The sequence below is a fragment of the Mustela putorius genome, unplaced genomic scaffold (genome assembly GCF_011764305.1).
Source record: "Mustela putorius furo isolate JIRA1106 unplaced genomic scaffold, ASM1176430v1.1 tig00000876_pilon_pilon_pilon, whole genome shotgun sequence".
Lineage (NCBI taxonomy): Eukaryota > Metazoa > Chordata > Mammalia > Carnivora > Mustelidae > Mustela > Mustela putorius.
Genome location: NW_025421506.1, coordinates 6,217,701 through 6,236,877, shown reverse-complemented (window position 1 = coordinate 6,236,877; position 19,177 = coordinate 6,217,701). Strand labels below are relative to the sequence as shown.

Here is a 19,177-nt window from a genome sequence, read left to right as displayed (position 1 = left end):
TAGGGGCACCAGTGTGGCGCAGTCAGTTAAGTGTCTGACTCTTGGTTTTGGCTCAGGATTGTGAGACTTAGCCCCATGTTGTCGGGCTCTGTGCTCAGTGGGGAGTCTGCTTAAGACTCTCTCCCTCTCCCTCTGCCCCTTCCCCCCATAATCATTCTCTCTCAAATAAATAAATCTTAAAACAACAAAAAAAGAGTAGACTTTTAGATATAACACTCTGAAACATCTAAGAATGATATATGATATCCTGGGGGGAAGAGGAAATGGAGAGAGATATATATGAAACAAGAATGACCATGATTTGATAAAAGTCTAAGACAAATAACTTAGTTGGAAGGTTATTGTACTATTTTTTATACACATCTTTCTATAACATAATCTCTAATACAGATCTAAAAGTAAAGAAATGTTAAGAATTTGTAAAGATCCTTTAGGCTACTTGTGACAAAATTAGGAAATCAATAAAACTCATTTTAAAAAATTTATTTATTTGACAGATCACAAGTAGGCAAAAAGGCAGGCAGAGAGAGAGGGGGAAGCAGGCTTCCCGCTGAGCAGAGAGACCAATGTGGGGGTCGATCTCAGGACCCTGGGATCATGACCTGAGCCGAAGGCAGAGGCTTTAACCCACTGAGCCACCCTGGCGCCCCTCCTTTTGTGGCTTAACACAAGGGCTGTTCTTACTGAACTTTTTGGAATTTATTAATTTGTATTAGGGCATCTGAGTTATGGTAGAATCCTCAAATTCATTGTGTCAGTTTTAGAAATTGGAACTAGATTATAGTCTATAATCAGAATAGTATTATAGAAATGCGTTTGATTGGGGTGCCTGGGTGGCTCGGTGGGTTAAAGCCTCTGCCTTCGGCTCAGGTCATGATCCCAGGGTCCTCCTGGGATCGAGCCCTGCATCGGGCTCTCTGCTCAGCAGGGAGCCTGCTTCCTTCTCTCTCTCTGCTTGCCTCTTTGCCTACTTGTGATCTCTGTCTGTCAAATAAATAAACAAGATCTGTAAAAAAAAAAAAAAAAAAAAAAAAAAGACCACAAAAGGAATCTTTTTCTGTTTGTCTTAAAGAACATCATATCTAAGCATGAAGGGCTAGAACAAAAAGGGTAAGGCATATGAGAAATGTAATCTTTAAATGATACACAGACCCCAAAGTGGAGCAAACAGTGGAGCTCAGAAGAGAGCATTTGCGGCAAGTGCTCCCCCTCCTTGAAAGTGATCGTCCTGCACACCATTCATGAGTGTATGTACAGATGTTCCCAAAGCGTCCTCCTTTACCATCTGTCACTGCAACAAGCCATGTTGGGAGATGTAGAAAATCACCAAGGACAGACTCCTTAACCTTATTCTCTACTGATGACAAATTATTACAAAAAACCCATTATATGAAAGTTATGTGAGGCAGATCCCATTTGCTCTCTGGATTGGCACCAAATGCAGTTTTTACTGGCAGTTTTAGCAGACTGGATTTTCAACAGGAAGAGATGTATAATTAATCCCTTGGTTCCAGGAGGGACAAAAGTGGCTATATTTCTAACATTTATAAAAGCATTGTAATTGCTATCATTCTAAATTTAACACCCCTCCCTCTCCGCTACCTTTTGATGAATTCAAAGACCTTCACAGTTCTTGGTACATTATCAAAAATTCTGGGAGATGATTTTCCATCAAAGCTGCTTACAGATATAAGGTAGTCTAACCTGAGATTTATATGGTGAATAATGCTACATGAAAATTTGATATACATTTGTTGCTATATGGGTCAAATTATAGAATAGAGCTAACATTTACTGTGTACTTACTAGGTGCCAGATGCTATTCAATGTGCTTTACATTAATTTGGTCATGATAATTAATCCCTTGAGTTAGATCCAATTAATAACTCCATTTTACAGGTAAGGAAACTGAGGCAGAGGTCACAGAGTTTCATATCCTTCATTCTGTCTCCTAAGCCCAGACTCAGACTCAGTGCTCTTTAGGGAATAAGAGGGCAGAGAAAACATACATAACAACAAACATCCAAATGGCCATTCAGGCAAAACATTTTCACCTCAATATATGAAAGGGTGCAGGGAACAGAAAAAAAGTGGGTTCTAGAAATAAAACTTGATTAACTGAGTACTTAATCAAGACAAGTGGATTTAACCTAATATATAAGCAGTACCTCTTCCTTCCAAGCTAGTACTGAAAGGGAAGTGAATTTGATGCTAACTTGTGAGTGCCTCAGAAATTTGCCATAACCATTTCAAAGAGCTGTTTTCTGGCTTTAAGAAAATTCAATACATAACACCCTTCACTATCTAAGCACAAAATACTTGGAAAAAAATTACAATGAAAAATATTCCATTGTAGGTATTTTGTAATGATGCTACCTCAACATTCTGTTTTCATAAGGGCTTTTTCACTTTTTTTTTTTTTAAAGATTTTATTTATTTATTTGACAGAGAGAAATCACAAGTACACTGAGAGGCAGGCAGAGAGAGAGAGAAGGAAGCAGGCTCCCCACTGAGCAGAGAGCCCGATGCGGGACTCGATCCCAGGACCCTGAGATCATGACCTGAGCCGAAGGCAGCGGCTTAACCCACTGAGCCACCCAGGCGCCCCAGGGCTTTTTCACTTTTAAGGAAGGGAGCACTGTTCCATATTACTGAAGAGGGAAGTCCTCAACCACCCTAGCCAGCCCTTCCTCTGCTCACAGAACCAACATCTTCCCCTTTTTCAGTTCTTCAGAGCAAGTGTACACGGCACTTTTCAACCATTCCTAACACCCACTACAGGTAAGAGCATGGATGTCCGACATCTGGTTTGAACATTCGCTCTATGATGCTTAGCAGCTCCTTTCACCTCTATGTCTCTCCATGACATCGGCAACAGTGTCTTCTCCTTCACTGAGGGGGCAGCAAAGGGTTAAGGAGTTCAGACATGGAGGCATTCAGAGCAGCTCCTGGCACACAGCAAATGCGCTATAAATGTTAGGTTTATTCTTATAGTCTTGAGGCAAAATACTCCCAAGACGTCGTCACAAACATGCTCAGACAGAACACCATGTGATAACGGACACGTAATACTTCCGTAACGAAAGGAGGAAGGAGGGAAGGAAGAAAAAGGAAGGGCCCAGCACATCTATCAACAAAATGTGTCCAATCTGAGGAAAATACATGTTCTTTGGGGTGTATGTTTGAGCATAAGTAGAGGGTACTTTAATCTATCAGGAAATGCTAAACTGACACGTGTGCTGAATATTCGTTTTGGCTGAGTGCTGACAGCCCAAGTGTGAGCTCAGCTTTCAGATACAGCGGTGATCAGACAGCATCAATGCCATCGGATGTACTTCTCAAATACAAACCTGATTTTGAAAGTTATCAAAAAACTGTTATTATTAGGAATCTTAGTGATAATTTTAAAGTTTGACTGGGCAGTGCAGAAACAAGAACTTGACAGCACAGTAGGCCAGCAGACGGCCATGTGGCTTAGCCACAGCCCAGCCCCAGCAGTTCGATCTAGATACTGCCTGTCCACTGCAGTCAGCAGAGGAGAGAGTGAGAGGGGGGTCTGCCAGCTAGCTCTGCTAGGATCCTGCAGACAGTGAGACTGCCCCCAGATCACTAAGTGGTATTTTGTCTTTCAGAGTAACTGACTGAGTTATTTTGTCTAATATGAAAGCTATAGTACCTCAACCAATTCCACAGATTAGAGTTATTCTATCATTGACTATCATTCTGCCTTACATAGCCCGAATTTGTATAAGTGGTTTTTTGGCTCAAAAAAAGATATATTTTTCCTGAAGGTGTCTAGTCAGCTCACTTGCTCCCCAGTTAACAGTAGATTAACTGTTAATCTACTTCCTTAGTTAGCTGTCTAAATATTTGTATTGCTAATTTATTTCTTTAATTCAATACACTTCTTAATTGTTCCAAATAGTAAGTTAACAGCTTTCATGATCATTATTCATTGTGGCACTTTTCTCTTGCAATAAGCAGAATAATAACAGCAGGTATCTGTACAGCATTAACTACATGTCAAGGCCCCCTGTGACACAAACACACACCCAACAAGTCCTTGTAACAAAGCTAAGATGTAGGTAGTGTTACTACTCCCATTTTACACATGAAGATGACTGGCACAGAGAGAGTATGTAACTTGCCCAAACTAGTAAGTGGCAGAGCTGGGATGTGAACCCACACAGTGGCCGGGGGTCTGTGCTCTTAACCACTGGACACCTTGCCTCTAGGCAGCTGAATAACAAGAAAGAGTTAAATCAGTGAAGGGTGAAGGGGTTCTGGAGGTGAGACAGGGAAAAAAAACCACAGGACTTGCAAAAGCACTCTGGGTTGTGTGGGGCAGGGGCAGCTGCAGAAGAAAGGTGCTTGAGGACACCACATGGGGCCATGTGCTGAACCCACAGAAGGCGCATGAGCAGCTGCACTTGAGGGTTCTGAGGGGGACAGGCCAAGGAGGACTGTAAAGGTCAGATCAAGGGGCAGGAAAGGAACAGTAAGCCAATGGGGTCTTGCTCCAGGGGTGAGGACATGACAACCAGAATGCTAGTGTGAAATGGCTGGTCGAAGGTGAGAAAGAAGGAAACCCCATCAAAAGCTGTGGTGACAGGTTGGATGACAGGACGGTGAGGAGTGGAGATGAGAGGAGATGAGAAGGTATCTATCACCAGGCAGGGTGACAGACTGCATTCAGGGGAAGGAAGGGGGTCAAGAAAAAAAGTCTCAGGGATGACTCCCAGGTTTCTGATTTGTGCAACTGGATGGATGGCGACAGGCTGTTCCCCAAGATGGAAACACCTAATGAGAACAGAGGTTTCTGGAATTCTCTTGGACACGTGGAACATGAGGAGCATCTGCAATAGTCACGGGGAGGTAAGGTGTCCAGAGTAGGCAGCTAGACACACGCACCAGAAGCCCATGCCGAAGGTGGGAGCCAGAGACAGAGTCTGGAGTCGCACGTAAATGATGACTGAAGCTGCAGGGATGTGGGGGATCCTATAAAGGACACTAAAGAGAGGCCCTGTGGCAGAGCCCTGAAGAACTCGGCATTTTATTTTATTTTTTTAAAGATTTTATTTATTTATCAGAGAGAGAGGGAGAGAGCGAGCACAGGCAGACAGAGCAGCAGGCAGAGGCAGAGGGAGAAGCAGGCTTCCTGCTGAGCAAGGAGCCCGATGTGGGACTCGATCCCAGGACGCTGGGATCATGACCTGAGCCGAAGGCAGCTGCTTAACCAACTGAGCCACCCACGCGTCCCAGAACTCGGCATTTTAAAAGACAGAAAGACAAGGATGAGTCTGTAAAGGAGGAGCTAAGAGGCAGAAGGAAAACCAGAAGAGTACAGCGATCACAGAAACCAGGGAACGCAAGCTTAAGAAGAAATCAATGAAGCCAAATGCTCTGACAGGTCAAGAAAGACACCGATGGAAATATCTGTTAGGTGAGGAGACATGTGGTGACAGTTTCCAAAGGGCCATGGGGACAGAGCCAGACCTGGAGTGAAGTGAGAAGAGAGGAAATGAAGAAAGAGTACATACAATCCTGAGAAAGGTAGCTGAATGAGAATGTGGGGCAAGAGTAGAGATATAAAATAGGAGATGCTGAGCACGTTTAAACTGTTGGTGAAGACCAAAGTGGGAGGAGGGAGCTGATAGGGTGAGGTTTCTCCACAGGAACAGGATTCTGAGCCTGACCAAGTGGCAGGAGAAATGGTGCCTTTATCTTACCGTGAGGGAAGGAGGCTCGGAGGCATGCCGAGGCAGGCCAGTTTGTACCTTTCAGAGTGGAAGGATGATGAAGTTCCCATCTGATGGCTCCCAATTTCTGTGTGACACAGCAGGCAAAGTTGTATCCAGAAAACGAAAGAGAAGGTGTGGGTATGGAAAGGAGAGGGGGAGGGGGAAATAGGGGCGATGTCAAGGTTTCGAGGAGACACAAAGAATGGAACTGATCATTGTAGATGGTGGGAGAAAGAGTGAGCCCGAGAAGAGAGGACTGCTGGGCAGTGTTGAGGGCTCGTTTCAGAATGCAAGGGATTGAGAATTTTTAGGGGTTCCTGCTGGCTCTGCTCTGTAAGCTGCAGTGCTCAGCCTGAGTGTTCAGGGAGAGAGAAGGCAAACAGCTAGTGGTCACCCCGGAGGCAGGTTTTGCTAGCAAGGCATAACAAAAGATCCAAGGCCAAGAGGGTTTAAGGACTAGGCAAGGATGCTAGAGGTGGTTCAGGGACCTAAGCTCCATGAAGACAAGAGGGAGGATGGACTCAGAGAATAAAGGGACAAAAGATGAGGGTCCTGATAAGAGGAAGACTAATTACAGTACAAGCTGCTGATGAATAAGTGTTTGTGGGCACTGACTGGAATACCTAAATTTAACTCATTAGTTATCATTAATAATCAGCCATTAGATTATTTGAATTATTAATGAGTTCCATTATTCATTAATACATCAAGGTCAACTTTCTGTGATATAATAAAAGGTGAGCTTCCTGCTCTGTGAAGGACTCCTAGAAATCGAAATCATTAAGAAAAAGACCAACAACAACCCATGGGGAAAATAAACAAAATACCCACTTGGCTGGAGATTCCTCCTCCAGGGGGCCCGGGGACTCTTCCGCTGCTGTGGTCTCTTCCATCGGTGCAGTCTGCTCCACCTCACTGAAAAGCAGTGAGAATCGTTCTGGTCACACAAATATGTTTACATCACTGCTCTTACATATTCAAGACAGAAAAAATACATTTCAATATCCCTTTTTCTTAAGTAAATACCATTCAAAGAATTATACACACACATAGGTAATCCACATCAAAATCAAGAGAAAATTGCTAATCCACTGAAATTACTTGAAAAGTGTGGAAAGTACTTTTAGAAATAAAAGTTTCTATGAATGGCCTAAAATTAAATACAGATTATAAGTGACCACAACAATTATTTAAAAACCCCTAACGTCCTAGGAAATTCCAAGTATTAGCAGAGGTCATAAAATTTCTCAACCTGTGCTTCCAGAATGTGTTCAAATTTAAGCGACCATCCACAATACAGTCTGCCAAATACATAGGATGTTATATATGAACCTCATGGTAATCACAAACCAAAAACCTGTAATAGATACACAAAAAATAAAGAGAAAAGAATCCAAACATAATATTAAGAAAGTCATTAGATCACAAGGGAAGAAAGTAAGAAAGAAAGGGAAAGAGAAGAAATTTAAAAAACAAGCAGGAAATGATTAACAAAGTGGCAGTAATGCATATCTATCAATAATTACTTTAAATGTAAATGGACTAAATGCTCTAGTGAAAGATATAAGGTGGTGACTAAATGGATGAAAAAGCAAGACCCATCTATATTCTGCCTATAAGAGACTCACTCAGACCTAAAGACAAATGTAGGCTGAAAATGAAGAGATGGAAAAAACATTTACCATGCAAATAGAAGAAGAAGAAGAAGAAAAAAAAAGCTGGGCTATCAATATTTATATCAGACAAAATTGACTTTAAAACAAAACTCTAACAAGAGACAAAAGAGTATTACATAATGATAAAGAGATCAATCCAAGAAGACAGTGTAACTACTATGAATATCTATGCGCCGAACACAGGAGCACCTAAACATATAAAGTAAATGTTAACAGACATAAAGGGAGAAACTGACAGTGATAGAGTAATAGTACAAGACTTTAACACCCCACTTACATTGATGGATAGATCATCCAGACAGAAAATTAATCAGTGGCTTTGAAAGACACATTAGGTCAGATGGACTTAACAGATACAGAACAAACCATCTCCAAGTAACAGAATATACCTTCTTTTCAAGTGCATATGAAACATTCTCCAGGATAAATCACACGTTAGACCACAAAATAGGTCTCAATGAACTTAAAAGACTGAAATCATATCAAGCATCTTTTTCTGGTCACAACAATATAAAACCAGAAATACCTCAACATAATAAAGGCCATATATGAAAAACTCACATCTAATATCCTACTCAATGGTGAAAAACTGGAAATATTTCCTCTAAGATCAGGAACAAAACAAGGATGTCCACTCCTACCCCTTCTATTCAACATAGTTCTTAAAGTCCTAGCCACAACAATCAGACAAGAAAAAAATAAAAGGCATAGAGATACGTAAGACATAAAACTGACACTATTTGTAGGCGACATGATATTATATATAGAAAACCCTAATTTACTCACCAAAAACCATTAGAACTAATAAATGATTTCAGTAAAGTTACAGGAATCTGTTGCATTCCTATATAGTAATAATGAATCAGCACAAACATAACAAAAATAATCCCATTTACAATGGCATTAAAAGGAATAAAATGCTTATGAATAAACTGAACCAAGGAGATGAAAGACCTGTACTGTGAAAACTATAAGACACTGATAAAAGTAACTGAAGACAATACAAATAAATGAAAAGATACCTTGTTCATGGATTGAAAGAATTAAAATTGTTAAAATGTCCACACTGGGGCACCGGGGTGGCTCAGTGGGTTAAAGCCTCTGCCTTTAGCTCGGGTCATGATCTTGGGGTCCTGGGATCGAGCCCCACATCGGGCTCTCTGCTCGGCGGGGAGCCTGCTTCCTCCTCTCTCTCTGCCTGCCTCTCTGCCTATTTGTGATCTCTGTCAAATAAATAAATAAAATCTTTAAAAAAAATAAAAAAATAAAATGTCCACACTACTCAAAGCAATCTACAGATTCAATGCAATCCCTATCAAAATGCCAATGGTATTTTTCACAGAACTAAAACAAACAATCCTAAACGTGTATAGAACCACAAAAGACCCCAGGTAGCCAAAGCACTCTTGAGAGAAGAACAAATCTGAAGATACCACAATCCCAGATTCCAAACTATGCTACAAAGCTGTAATAACAAAACAGTACAGTACTGACACAATAATAAAGATATAGATCAATGCAACAGAAGGAGCCCAGAACTAAACCTATGCTTACAAAGGAGGCAAGAACATAAATGGGGAAAAGACAGCCTCTTCTACAAGTGGTGTTGGGAAACTGGACAGCTACATGCAGAAGGCTGAGATTGGACCACTTCCTTACATCATACACAAAAATAAAATCAAAATGGATTAAAGACCTAAATGTAGAAACTGAAACCATAAAATTCTGAAAGAAAGAAAGAAAGAAACCAACCATAGGCAGTACACTCCTGGACATCTGTTCAGCAATATTTTTCTGTATCTGTCTCCTCAGCCAAGGGAAACAAAAGCAAAAATAGACTATTGGGACTACATAAAACTTAATAAAAATCTTTGCACAATGAAAGAAACCATCAAGAAAATAAAAAGGCAACCTACTAAATGGGAGATCTTTGAAAAGGGGTCAATATCCAAAATATATAAAGAACTCACACAACTCAACACCAAAAAAACCTAACAGTACAATTTAAAAACAGGCAGAGGAGTTGACAGGACATTTCTCCAAAGACATACAGACAGCCACAGACACATGAAAAGATGCTCAACATCACTCATCATCAGGGAAATGCAAAAGTCAAAGCCACAATGAGCTATTATCTCACACCAATGAGAACAGCTAGTTTTAAACAGACAAGAAATGACAAGTGTTGCTGAGGGTGTGGAGAAAAGGGAATCCTTGTGCATTGCTGGCGGGAATGTGAATTGGTGTAGCCACTACGGCAAACACATAGTGTATGGAGTGTGGAGGTTATTCAAACAATTAAAATAGAGTTACCATATGATCCAGCAATGCCACTTTGGGTATTTACCACTCCACAAAGAAAAGATCAATTTTATTTATTTATTTATTAAGATCATTTATTTGAGAGAGTGAGCATGTGCGCAAGCAGGGAGAGGGGCAGAGGGAGAGAAAGAATCCCAAGCAGACTCCCCACCAAGTGTACAGCATGACGCAGGGCTCAATCCCACAACCTGAGTCAAAATCACGAGTCGGACGCTTAACCAACTGAGCCACTCAGGTGACCCAAAAGATGAATTTTTTTATTTTTAATTTTTTTTCTTAATTTTATTTATTTATTTGAGAGAGAGAACAAGATCACAGCAGGGTGAGGGGCAAAGGGAGAAGCAGACTGCCTACCAAACAGAGTTTGATCTGGGACTCTGGGATCATGACCTCAATCAAAGGCAGACGCTTAACCGGATGAGCCACCCAGGTGCCCCAAAAGATAAATTTTAAAAGATACACACACCCTTATGTTTACTGCCACATTATTTACAATAGTCAAGACATGGAAGAAATCTAAGTGCCCACTGATAGATGAATGGATAAAGAAGATGTCCTATATAAGTACAGTGGGATATTACTTAGCCATAAAAAAGAATAAAATCTTGCCATTTGTGACAAGATGGATGGACCTGAAGGTATTATGCTAAGTGAAGTAAGTGAGACAGAGAAAGACAAATTCCATATGATTTCACTCATGTGTAATCTAAAAAAACAAAACAAATGAAGAAAAAGAGACTCATAAATACAGAGAACAAATGGGCTGTTGCAGTAGGGGTATGGGGTGGTGAAGGATGGGTGAAATAGGTGAAGGGGATTAAGAGACATAAACTCCAGCTATAATAAATTAAGTCATTAATTTGGTTTAATTTATTAAGAAAAGTATGGCATATAGACAATAATATTGTAATACTTTTTATGGTGGTGACAGATGGTAACTACACTTAATATGGTAAGCATTTTATCATAATGTCTTCATCATAACATAATCCCTATGTCATGCACCTCAAACTAATAGAATACTGTATGTCAACTCTAATTCAATAAAAAATTTTTAAAAAATTCTCAACCTACAAGTGTCAAATGACTCACAATACACAAGAATATACTATACCAAACTTAGAAAATGATGGAAACATTCCACAATAATGAGTGTGCAGAATACAAACACACTGGTAGTAACTGTGCCAAAAAAAATAAGGCTCTGAAACATCAATTTATATATCATCACATCAAAATACAATCTACAGATTAGAAAGTATAGCACAATGAGACACAACTTGAATTCTAATACACATGATCTTAATTTTTCCTTTTTATGTTAACATTAATTCTATATGATTATTACTTAAAAAAACAAAACAAAACACCCCCAGCAAAAGAAATTTCATGTTCAGGGAAATGCTAAAAATAGTCAATATAAGTATATCCATTAGAAATATTTCATACTAAAAAAAAGAAAGAAAGAAATATTTCATACTCTACAGATGCCAGTACTTTTTCATCTCCCATTAAGGAAAAAGTAACACAACATAAGCTATTTTTAAAAAAGCAAAAATGGGGCGCCTGGGTGGCTCAGTGGGTTAAAGCCTCTGCCTTCAGCTCAGGTCATGATCTCAGGGTCCTGGGATCAAAGCACTCATTAGGCTCTCTGCTCAGCGGGGAGCCTGCTTCCTCCTCCCTCTCTCTCTGCCTCATTCTCTGCCTACTTGTGATCTCTGTCAAATAAAATGTCTTAAAAAAAAAAATTTAAAAAAAAAGCAAAGACAAATTGAACTGTAATAACAGAACTGACTTTTTACATTTAACTTTTTTTTTTTAAGATTTTATTTATTTATTTGATAGAGACCACAAGTAGGCAGAGAGGCAGGTAGAGAAAGGAGAGCAGGCTCTCTGCCAAGCAGAGAGCCTGATGTGGGGCTGAAGGCAGAGGCTTTAACCCACTGAGCCACCCAGGTGCCCCTACATTTAACTTTTTCTTATTCATCATCCAAAGCTATTGTACTAAACTTAAAAAATGAATTTTTAGATACTGAATTTGAATACTTAATTTTTTTGAAGTTTCTTCATTTTTATTTTTTTGTAATCTCCACATGCAGCATGGGGCTCAAACTCACGACCCTGGGATCAGGAGTTGCATGTTCTTCTGACTAAGCCAGGCAGGCACTCCAAATAATTAACTTTTACTTTTAAAAAAGGTCATAAATCAAATGCACTCTGAGTTTGGAAGGACCCGGTTCCTGCTCTGCCTGATGGAGGCCCCTTCACAGAGGCTGCCTCCGCACATCAGTTGGACCTGGGCAGGGTCACAGGAGCTTCTCGCACCCAGAGCCCCAAAATCTAGCAGTAGCAGCACAAATTACTCCAACTTTCTGTTTATGCCCTTGACAACATAATAAATCAAGGGGATAAAACCATGGGTTTATTGGTAACTCATAGCTTTCAACAATTAAAAATCATAAAAGGGCTATGTAAATACCAGCATTTCCTAAACTTGAGCAGCTGATTTTTAAAAAGGAGAGAAATCACAGATCTTCCTCCTGTGTTGACCTAAATTATTTAAATAAACAAAAAACTAATGTGCTTACACCTCTTAGAGAACCATGTGACCAAAACTGCAGAACCATGGGGTTTCAAAATTAGCAACAATTTATGTTGATAGATTCTGTTATTTTGTTGAAAGTAGATAATCAGTGTTGGATTTATAGGGCCCTCCAGGGTCCATGTGTATATTTTGACTTCAGTTATATGAACGCAGAAAATGCCTGTTTGCACAAGTACATTCCACAAAGTGATTAAACACCTCAAGGCTTTGTTATCTAGTGCAAATTCAGACTTCACACTTACCAAATCTATGACAGTGAACAGATTTTAATCGAATGTTGATTATTACATAAGACCATCTTGCTCTTTGAAATAAAAGTTGGAAGGCACCATTACAGAAAACCCCTTGTGTGGGTGTGTTTAAATTGGTAACAAGAAAATATCTAGTATCTGATGTGGTATTTTTAAAATTACCACAAATGGAGAAAATTCTAGTTTCAGCACAGGCACCCACTGTCACACTGTTGAAGAAAACCAGTAACAGTGGAAATGGCTCCTTGTACCATTTTGAAAACATTTTATCCATAAATTTAGTTAGCACTGCCAATGCCTTCAAGGAGGAATACTAACTACAGCAACTTTTTAAATTTTTTTAAGATTTATTTACTCATTTTAGAGAGGCAGAAGAGAATCGGAGGGGAGAACCTCAAGCAGACTGCCCACTGAGCACAGGGCCTGACTCAGGACTCGATCTCAACCTTGAGATCATGACCTGAGCCAAAATTACAAGTCAGACATCAACCGACCGAGACACCCAAGTGCCCTCAAACTTCCAATGCACTGCAGTGTTCGGCTTTGCCAGCATGAACAGCCTTACTATGCTTGGCTCTCCTCTTCTCCTTTCTCATTAATCACAAGTAGCATATAACTCCACTGTACTACACTGGTTTTCATGATCAAAATCAATCTCTCCATTTATTAAATGAGAAATTCAAGTCTATTCTCTGAAAATCTTTAAATGACAAGTTATTGCCACCTCAGAGCTTTGGCTGAATAACTCACAAACCAATCCAAAATGCCCTGTGATTTGGGTCATTTTAGCACCAGGACCTGCCAGCCCACAAGCAGCACACATGGCACCTGGCTACATCTTGTGTTATAAGACCAGTGCTGACTGCCTCTGGAACATGATCACTTGAAGCTAAAATTATTTTAAGTTTCAGTGTTTGCATGGAAACAGAATGGTAGTATTGATTTATTTATTGAAGAGAAGGGAAGATAATCTGACTGACTGAGAGTATGAGCGGGGGAGGAAGATAATCTGACTGACTGAGTGTATGAGCGGGGGAGGAAGATAATCTGACTGACTGAGAGTATGAGCGGGGGAGGAAGATAATCTGACTGACTGAGAGTACGAGCGGGGGAGTATGACCGACGGAGGATAGAAGCCACAAGCAGACCCTCTGCTGAGGGGGAGCCCGACACAGGACTTGATCCCAGGACTCTAAGATCGTGACCTGAGCTGAAACCAAGAGCCAGATGCTTAACCAACTGAGCCACCCAGGTGCCCCTGGAGTGATGGTTATTAACTAAGGTGGTAAAGCAGATGACTCAGGGGTATTACTTTTTTTTTTATTTATTTATGTTAGAGAGACTGAGAGAGAGCACAAGTAGGCAGAGCAGCAAGCAGAGGGAGAGGGAGAAGCAGGCTCTCTGCTGAGCAGGGAGCCCAATGCAGGACTCAATCCCACGACCCTGGGATCATGACCTGAGCCAAAGGCAGCCGCTTAACCAACTTATCCATGTAAGCACCCTTCAGAGGTATTACTTTTTAAAATAGATATTATCAAAGTAAAATAAACAAAATTAAAAGATTCATAATCAAGATCCTATGAAACCCTATACCGAGAGAAACATTCAACAAGTATCTTTTTCCTCTCAAGGACAACATAGATATGCAACAGCAACACATGTAATATTACATTTAGTATAGTTTTGTACATTTGTCTTTAAGGACAACCGTTTCAGAAAAATCTGTCTATGAAAAAAGCTTATATTCTTCAGAAGAAGAAAAGTGGAAGTCTGGATTCTCTCAAGCCTTCAAACATGTGGAAAGCCTGCCCCACAACATGTGCTGGGGGACCCATTCCTTATCTTGCACTGCCCGGCAGTTCTTGCTGCCTAGGCTCTGCAGACACAGAAATGACAGGAACAGCAGAACCAAGAATCTCTTCTAAATAGCAAAACTAGCACATATCTGAGACACTATGAAGCCTCAGAAAAATGTAAGATTTGAACCTTTGGTGAAACTTGTTACTGAGTTTCAAACTGCAAATGATTTCATGAAATCAAGATGCAGTGCATACGAGAACTTGGAGAGGTCACAAAGTATAGAATATCCAGGAATTCAAAAGCGTTCCTAGGTCTATGCAAATGTAGTGCCATGTCTTGGGGTATCATGATTTAAAAAGTCATCTCACTAAATAAAAGCCTAAAATGCTTACCTAATGGCACACAAGTATAAAGACACTGAAAGCACAACAGAGATTATTTTTCCTGAGGAAAGTAAAGATCCAGAGATTTCCACCTAATTGTAGGTTCACAGAAGGTACACATTTGCACCATACCTGGTATCTTTACCTGATCCCCAGGTTCGAACTCCACATCCACCCATGCTGTCTTCAGTTCTGATTGTTCTAGAGAAAGAAAGAATATTCCTTTAAACTAGAAGGTGGTCTCCAGTCAATCTCCAAATCAGAAAAGCTGTCCCAGGATCAGCTCCCTCAGGAATAAGAGCACACTATATAAAATCAACTAAATATTAACACAAAACAAACAGATTCATGTCATGTATTATCAAGAACATGAAGCGAAAACAGCAGTTACAGAGAACTGGAGTTTTCTCATTCCCCGCATACCTCTCAAAATCTCGTTTCCCTCTCTGGTCAAAACCGTCGAAAGCTCTGTTCCCAGGGCCACCTCTGCCTCGGCTTCGCATGGCCCCTCTTGGGCCTCCCCGGCCTCTCGGTGGTCTGTCTCGATCAAATCTGTCAAGGGGTCTAGAAAGAGAAAGGTAGAATCAAAAGTGGTGAATTGGATGAAAGGGCTAAGAAGACTCTTTTCAGAAAAATAATTCTAGAAGGACATAATGGCTGTAATGTACTGGAAAGAATGGTGGCTTGAATAATAAAGCAATAGTTAACTTTTACTGAACACTACTACCTGAAGCACTGTTCTGAGCCCTTCATGTACAGTCATTAATTCTCTAAAACAGAACTACAGCAGACAACTATTGTCCACAGATAAGGAAACAAGAGGCATAAAGGAGGTAGGTAACCTGCCCCATATAGCAGCTAGGTGAGGGAGCCAGAAGAGAGAAGCAGGTCCTGAGCAGGTCTCATTGTGGAAGGCCATCCCTTTCTCTGGATCTGGTTTCCTCATTTATAAAATGAGGATAAACTCTAAGATTCATTCTAGCTCTAATAATCAATACTTGTGTTAAATTTGGAATGTTCTGTGTAACAGAAATAATTTAACTTCAAATTATGCCCCCCTCCCAAATCTCCATCTCCCAAACAAAACCAGTGAGTAAATGACCCTTGGGGCTAAAAACATTAACCTGCAACAACCTCGGTTCACCCCCACCACCCTACACAAACTTCCAAGGACAGCTGAAGTTCTTTGTTGTTAAAGTGAACAGCAACTTTTGGCTTTATGTCATCTGACCCCTATTCATCATTTGACACCGCTGACTGTTAATTTTCCTCTGACCTCGCTGGCTTCTCTTTCCCTGCTTGTCCTTAAAAAATTATTTTTGTAATAGGTCATACTGAAAGAGGGTACAAAATTCACAAGCTATTCCCCTTGCTCCTCAGCTACCCAATCCCACTTCTTACAGGCAGGTGCATCCAGAGTCACATAAAGGGACCAGTTCTATTACCTCACCCCTTTCATTTCACTAGGCTTGGTGCTCCACACGCAGCTGCCTGCCTCGTTCTTCTGGATAACTGATTGTCCTTACATGTACCTGTATTCCTGACTTCCTATTTCTGGCACACATTGTCCTCATCTTCATGCTATTGCTATGTGATATTCACACATGTGACCCTGAGTCTCTCACTGAAGTCTCTGATTCCAGGCCACAAAACCAGTTACTTCCTGGACATACCCTCTGTCCATGCCCGGGCCCTGCAGATATGGGACCAACACTGACCCCTTGCTCCTCCTGTGGTCCCTAACTCACAGCACGAAAATACCAAAGCCAAGAACCAGCTGTCTTCTACACTCTCCCCTTCTTCCCCTGCCACACCTGCTGGCGCCAAGGCCTGACTGCCCACCCACTGCTCCTAACACCCATTCTTGGCCACTTCTCTCTAGTCACTGTCATTGTTTATGAGAACCAAAGCTACAGCAGGAAGGACTATATCATTTTCATCATTACAACCTTACTTGAATAAGATAACTTATATATTTTTTAATTTGTAGAGGCCTTAAAAAACATTTAAAATGACCAATTACTTACTGAACTCTAGCGGCATCAGTGGCTCAAGCACTGAAACTAGAGGTATAGTCCAGTCTACTGCTGTGGCTGAAATATTACATTAAAAAGCTACTATCTGATAGTGGGCAAAAAGATACAAAAGGATTAAAAAATGCAGAATCATTAATCATTAACTTTATGCAAGTCTCTTATGAGACACAGCATCCTAAATAAATTCCCCAGGATAGCTTTTTTTGTATTACTTTTTTTTTTTTTTTTTTTTAAGATTTATATATTTTAGGGGCGCCTGGGTGGCTCAGTGGGTTAAAGCCTCTGCCTTCGGCTCAGGTCATGATCCCAGGATCCTGGGACTGAGCCCCACACTGGGCTCTCTGCTCAGCGGGGAGCCTGCTTCCTCCTCTCTCTCTCTGCCTGCCTCTCTGCCTCCTTGTGATTTCTATCTGTCAAATAAATAAATAAATATTTTTTTAAAAAAGATTTATATATTTTAGATAAAAGAAGAAAGAATACATGCATGCAGCATGGAAGGGGAGAGGGAGAGACTCTCATGCAGACTCCTCACTGAATGTGGAACCCATGCAGAGCTTGATCCCACCACCCTGAGCCGAAATCAAGAGTCAGCTGCTTAACTGACTGAACCACCCAGGCGCCCCAAAACAAAATTTTGAAATAGAGACTATCATAAAATCAATAGCATGTTATGATAAATATGTGGAGCAGAGTTCTAAGACAATGACAAAACCAAAGTACCAATAATAATAATAATAATGGAGTTGGACAGGGCCATAAAAGAAAAAAAATTCTACTTAAATACTGAGAAGAAATGAAACACCAAAACATACATGGAAAATAATGCCAAGAGTCAAAATCAGGTCTAAATTTACATGAAATCTAGATCAGAAACCAACAAAATACCAAGCCATTTAAAATATAATAGTGATTGAAACAGATCCTAAAATAGCATTGTGAGTTCTGGTTTATTTTAATCCCTTGAACCATTTTTTTCTTACTCCACAGATTACCCACACCTCCACCCCCAATTAAATATATTCTCAATTGCTTCTTTATGATCCCTTGATTATAAAATATATCCTCTTTGTGCTCGTGTTGGCAGCACATATACTAAAAGTTGGAACAATAAAACATATCCTTTTTTTTTTAAACAGGCTAGTGAGCATTGAGAAATCCTGTACATTAGTTAGGAAGCCTTACTTGTGATGTACTCACAAGCCAAAGTAAGGAAAATAATATTTCAGCCGAGTACCCTGCCTTATATCCCTGACATCCACTCTCGACAACAGTCTTTATAAGACATGAGTACCTGTTTTAGGTAAAGGGAATGAAGTTCATGGAGGAGAAAGTGGGGGCAGTTAGTGTTTACTGGGAACAGAGAGTCATTCTGGGAAGATAAAATTGTTCTGGAGAAGGACAGTGGTGACAGTTGCACAACAGTGTGAATATACTTAATGCCACTGCATGGTCACACATTTATAAGTGCTTAAAATGGTAGATTTTATGCTATGTATGTTTTACTCCAATTCTTTAAGATGCTTCTTTATGAGGAGAAACAAACAAACAAACAAACATCTGAGTAAGTGCTATCTTTTAGAACCCAGACTTTGAATGACCTGCAGTAAACTTCAGGAAGAGCCAAAGAAATAGTCAAAATGTATCCAGACAGAGGTGGACTAATTTCTTAATAGCCTGTGTTCAAGGAGTTCACTTAAGTTTATTATCTGGAACCTAAAGAAAAATTTCTACTGCATTAAAAACAATAGTGGCCCTCCCAGACCATATGCAAGTGACCTGGCTGATCTCTGCACCTGAGCCACAGGGACAGCTACGGTCAGCACCACTTAGGACATTGCTTCTCTATGAAAATGTGTGCTCTGCTTAGAGGAGCAAAAATCCACTTAAGCCGGCTAGGACCAGAGTACCCATCACTGCAACTCAGGTTTGTTTCCTCATTCGTAAACATGGAGAGATAATGAATTAGATAAAGTCTGTTAATATTATCAAGATTCTAGGGGTGCCTGGGTAGCTCAGTCGGTTAAGCTTCTTTATTTCAGCTCAAGTAATGATCTCAGTGTTGTGAGATTGAGCCCTGCGTCTGACTCTGCAGTGGTGTGGAGCCTGCTTAAGATCCTCTTTCTCCTTCTCCCTCTGCCCTTATCCTCTGTGCATGCATGCTCTCTTAGAAAAAAAAAAAAATTTTCAGGATTCTATAATTCTGCCCAATAACCATGTATAGGTATCACAGAAAATGTAAGGTGATAGGATTTTTCACTATCAAATAAGCAAAGATGAAAGTTCAATTTATTATATTCAAACCTGGAGAAAGAGCTATGAGAAATGCTCTTAGAGACTGCTAGTGATAGAGTAAATGGACAGGT

General features: G+C 40.3%; 1 protein-coding gene across 2 annotated transcripts in view; it reads right to left on the bottom strand.

Annotated features, from left to right (window-relative positions):
* The window catches only part of HABP4 (hyaluronan binding protein 4), a 42,877-nt gene that overhangs the window by 14,569 nt on the left and 9,131 nt on the right, over positions 1–19,177 (bottom strand). For both annotated transcript variants that reach the window (XM_004777406.3, XM_004777407.3), the window contains exons 3-5: positions 15,202–15,342; positions 14,911–14,979; positions 6,573–6,656 (exon numbers count right to left, since the gene is read on the bottom strand). In XM_004777406.3, the coding sequence (XP_004777463.2) occupies positions 6,573–6,656; positions 14,911–14,979; positions 15,202–15,342 (294 nt within the window). The remainder of the gene's footprint in view (positions 1–6,572; positions 6,657–14,910; positions 14,980–15,201; positions 15,343–19,177) is intronic.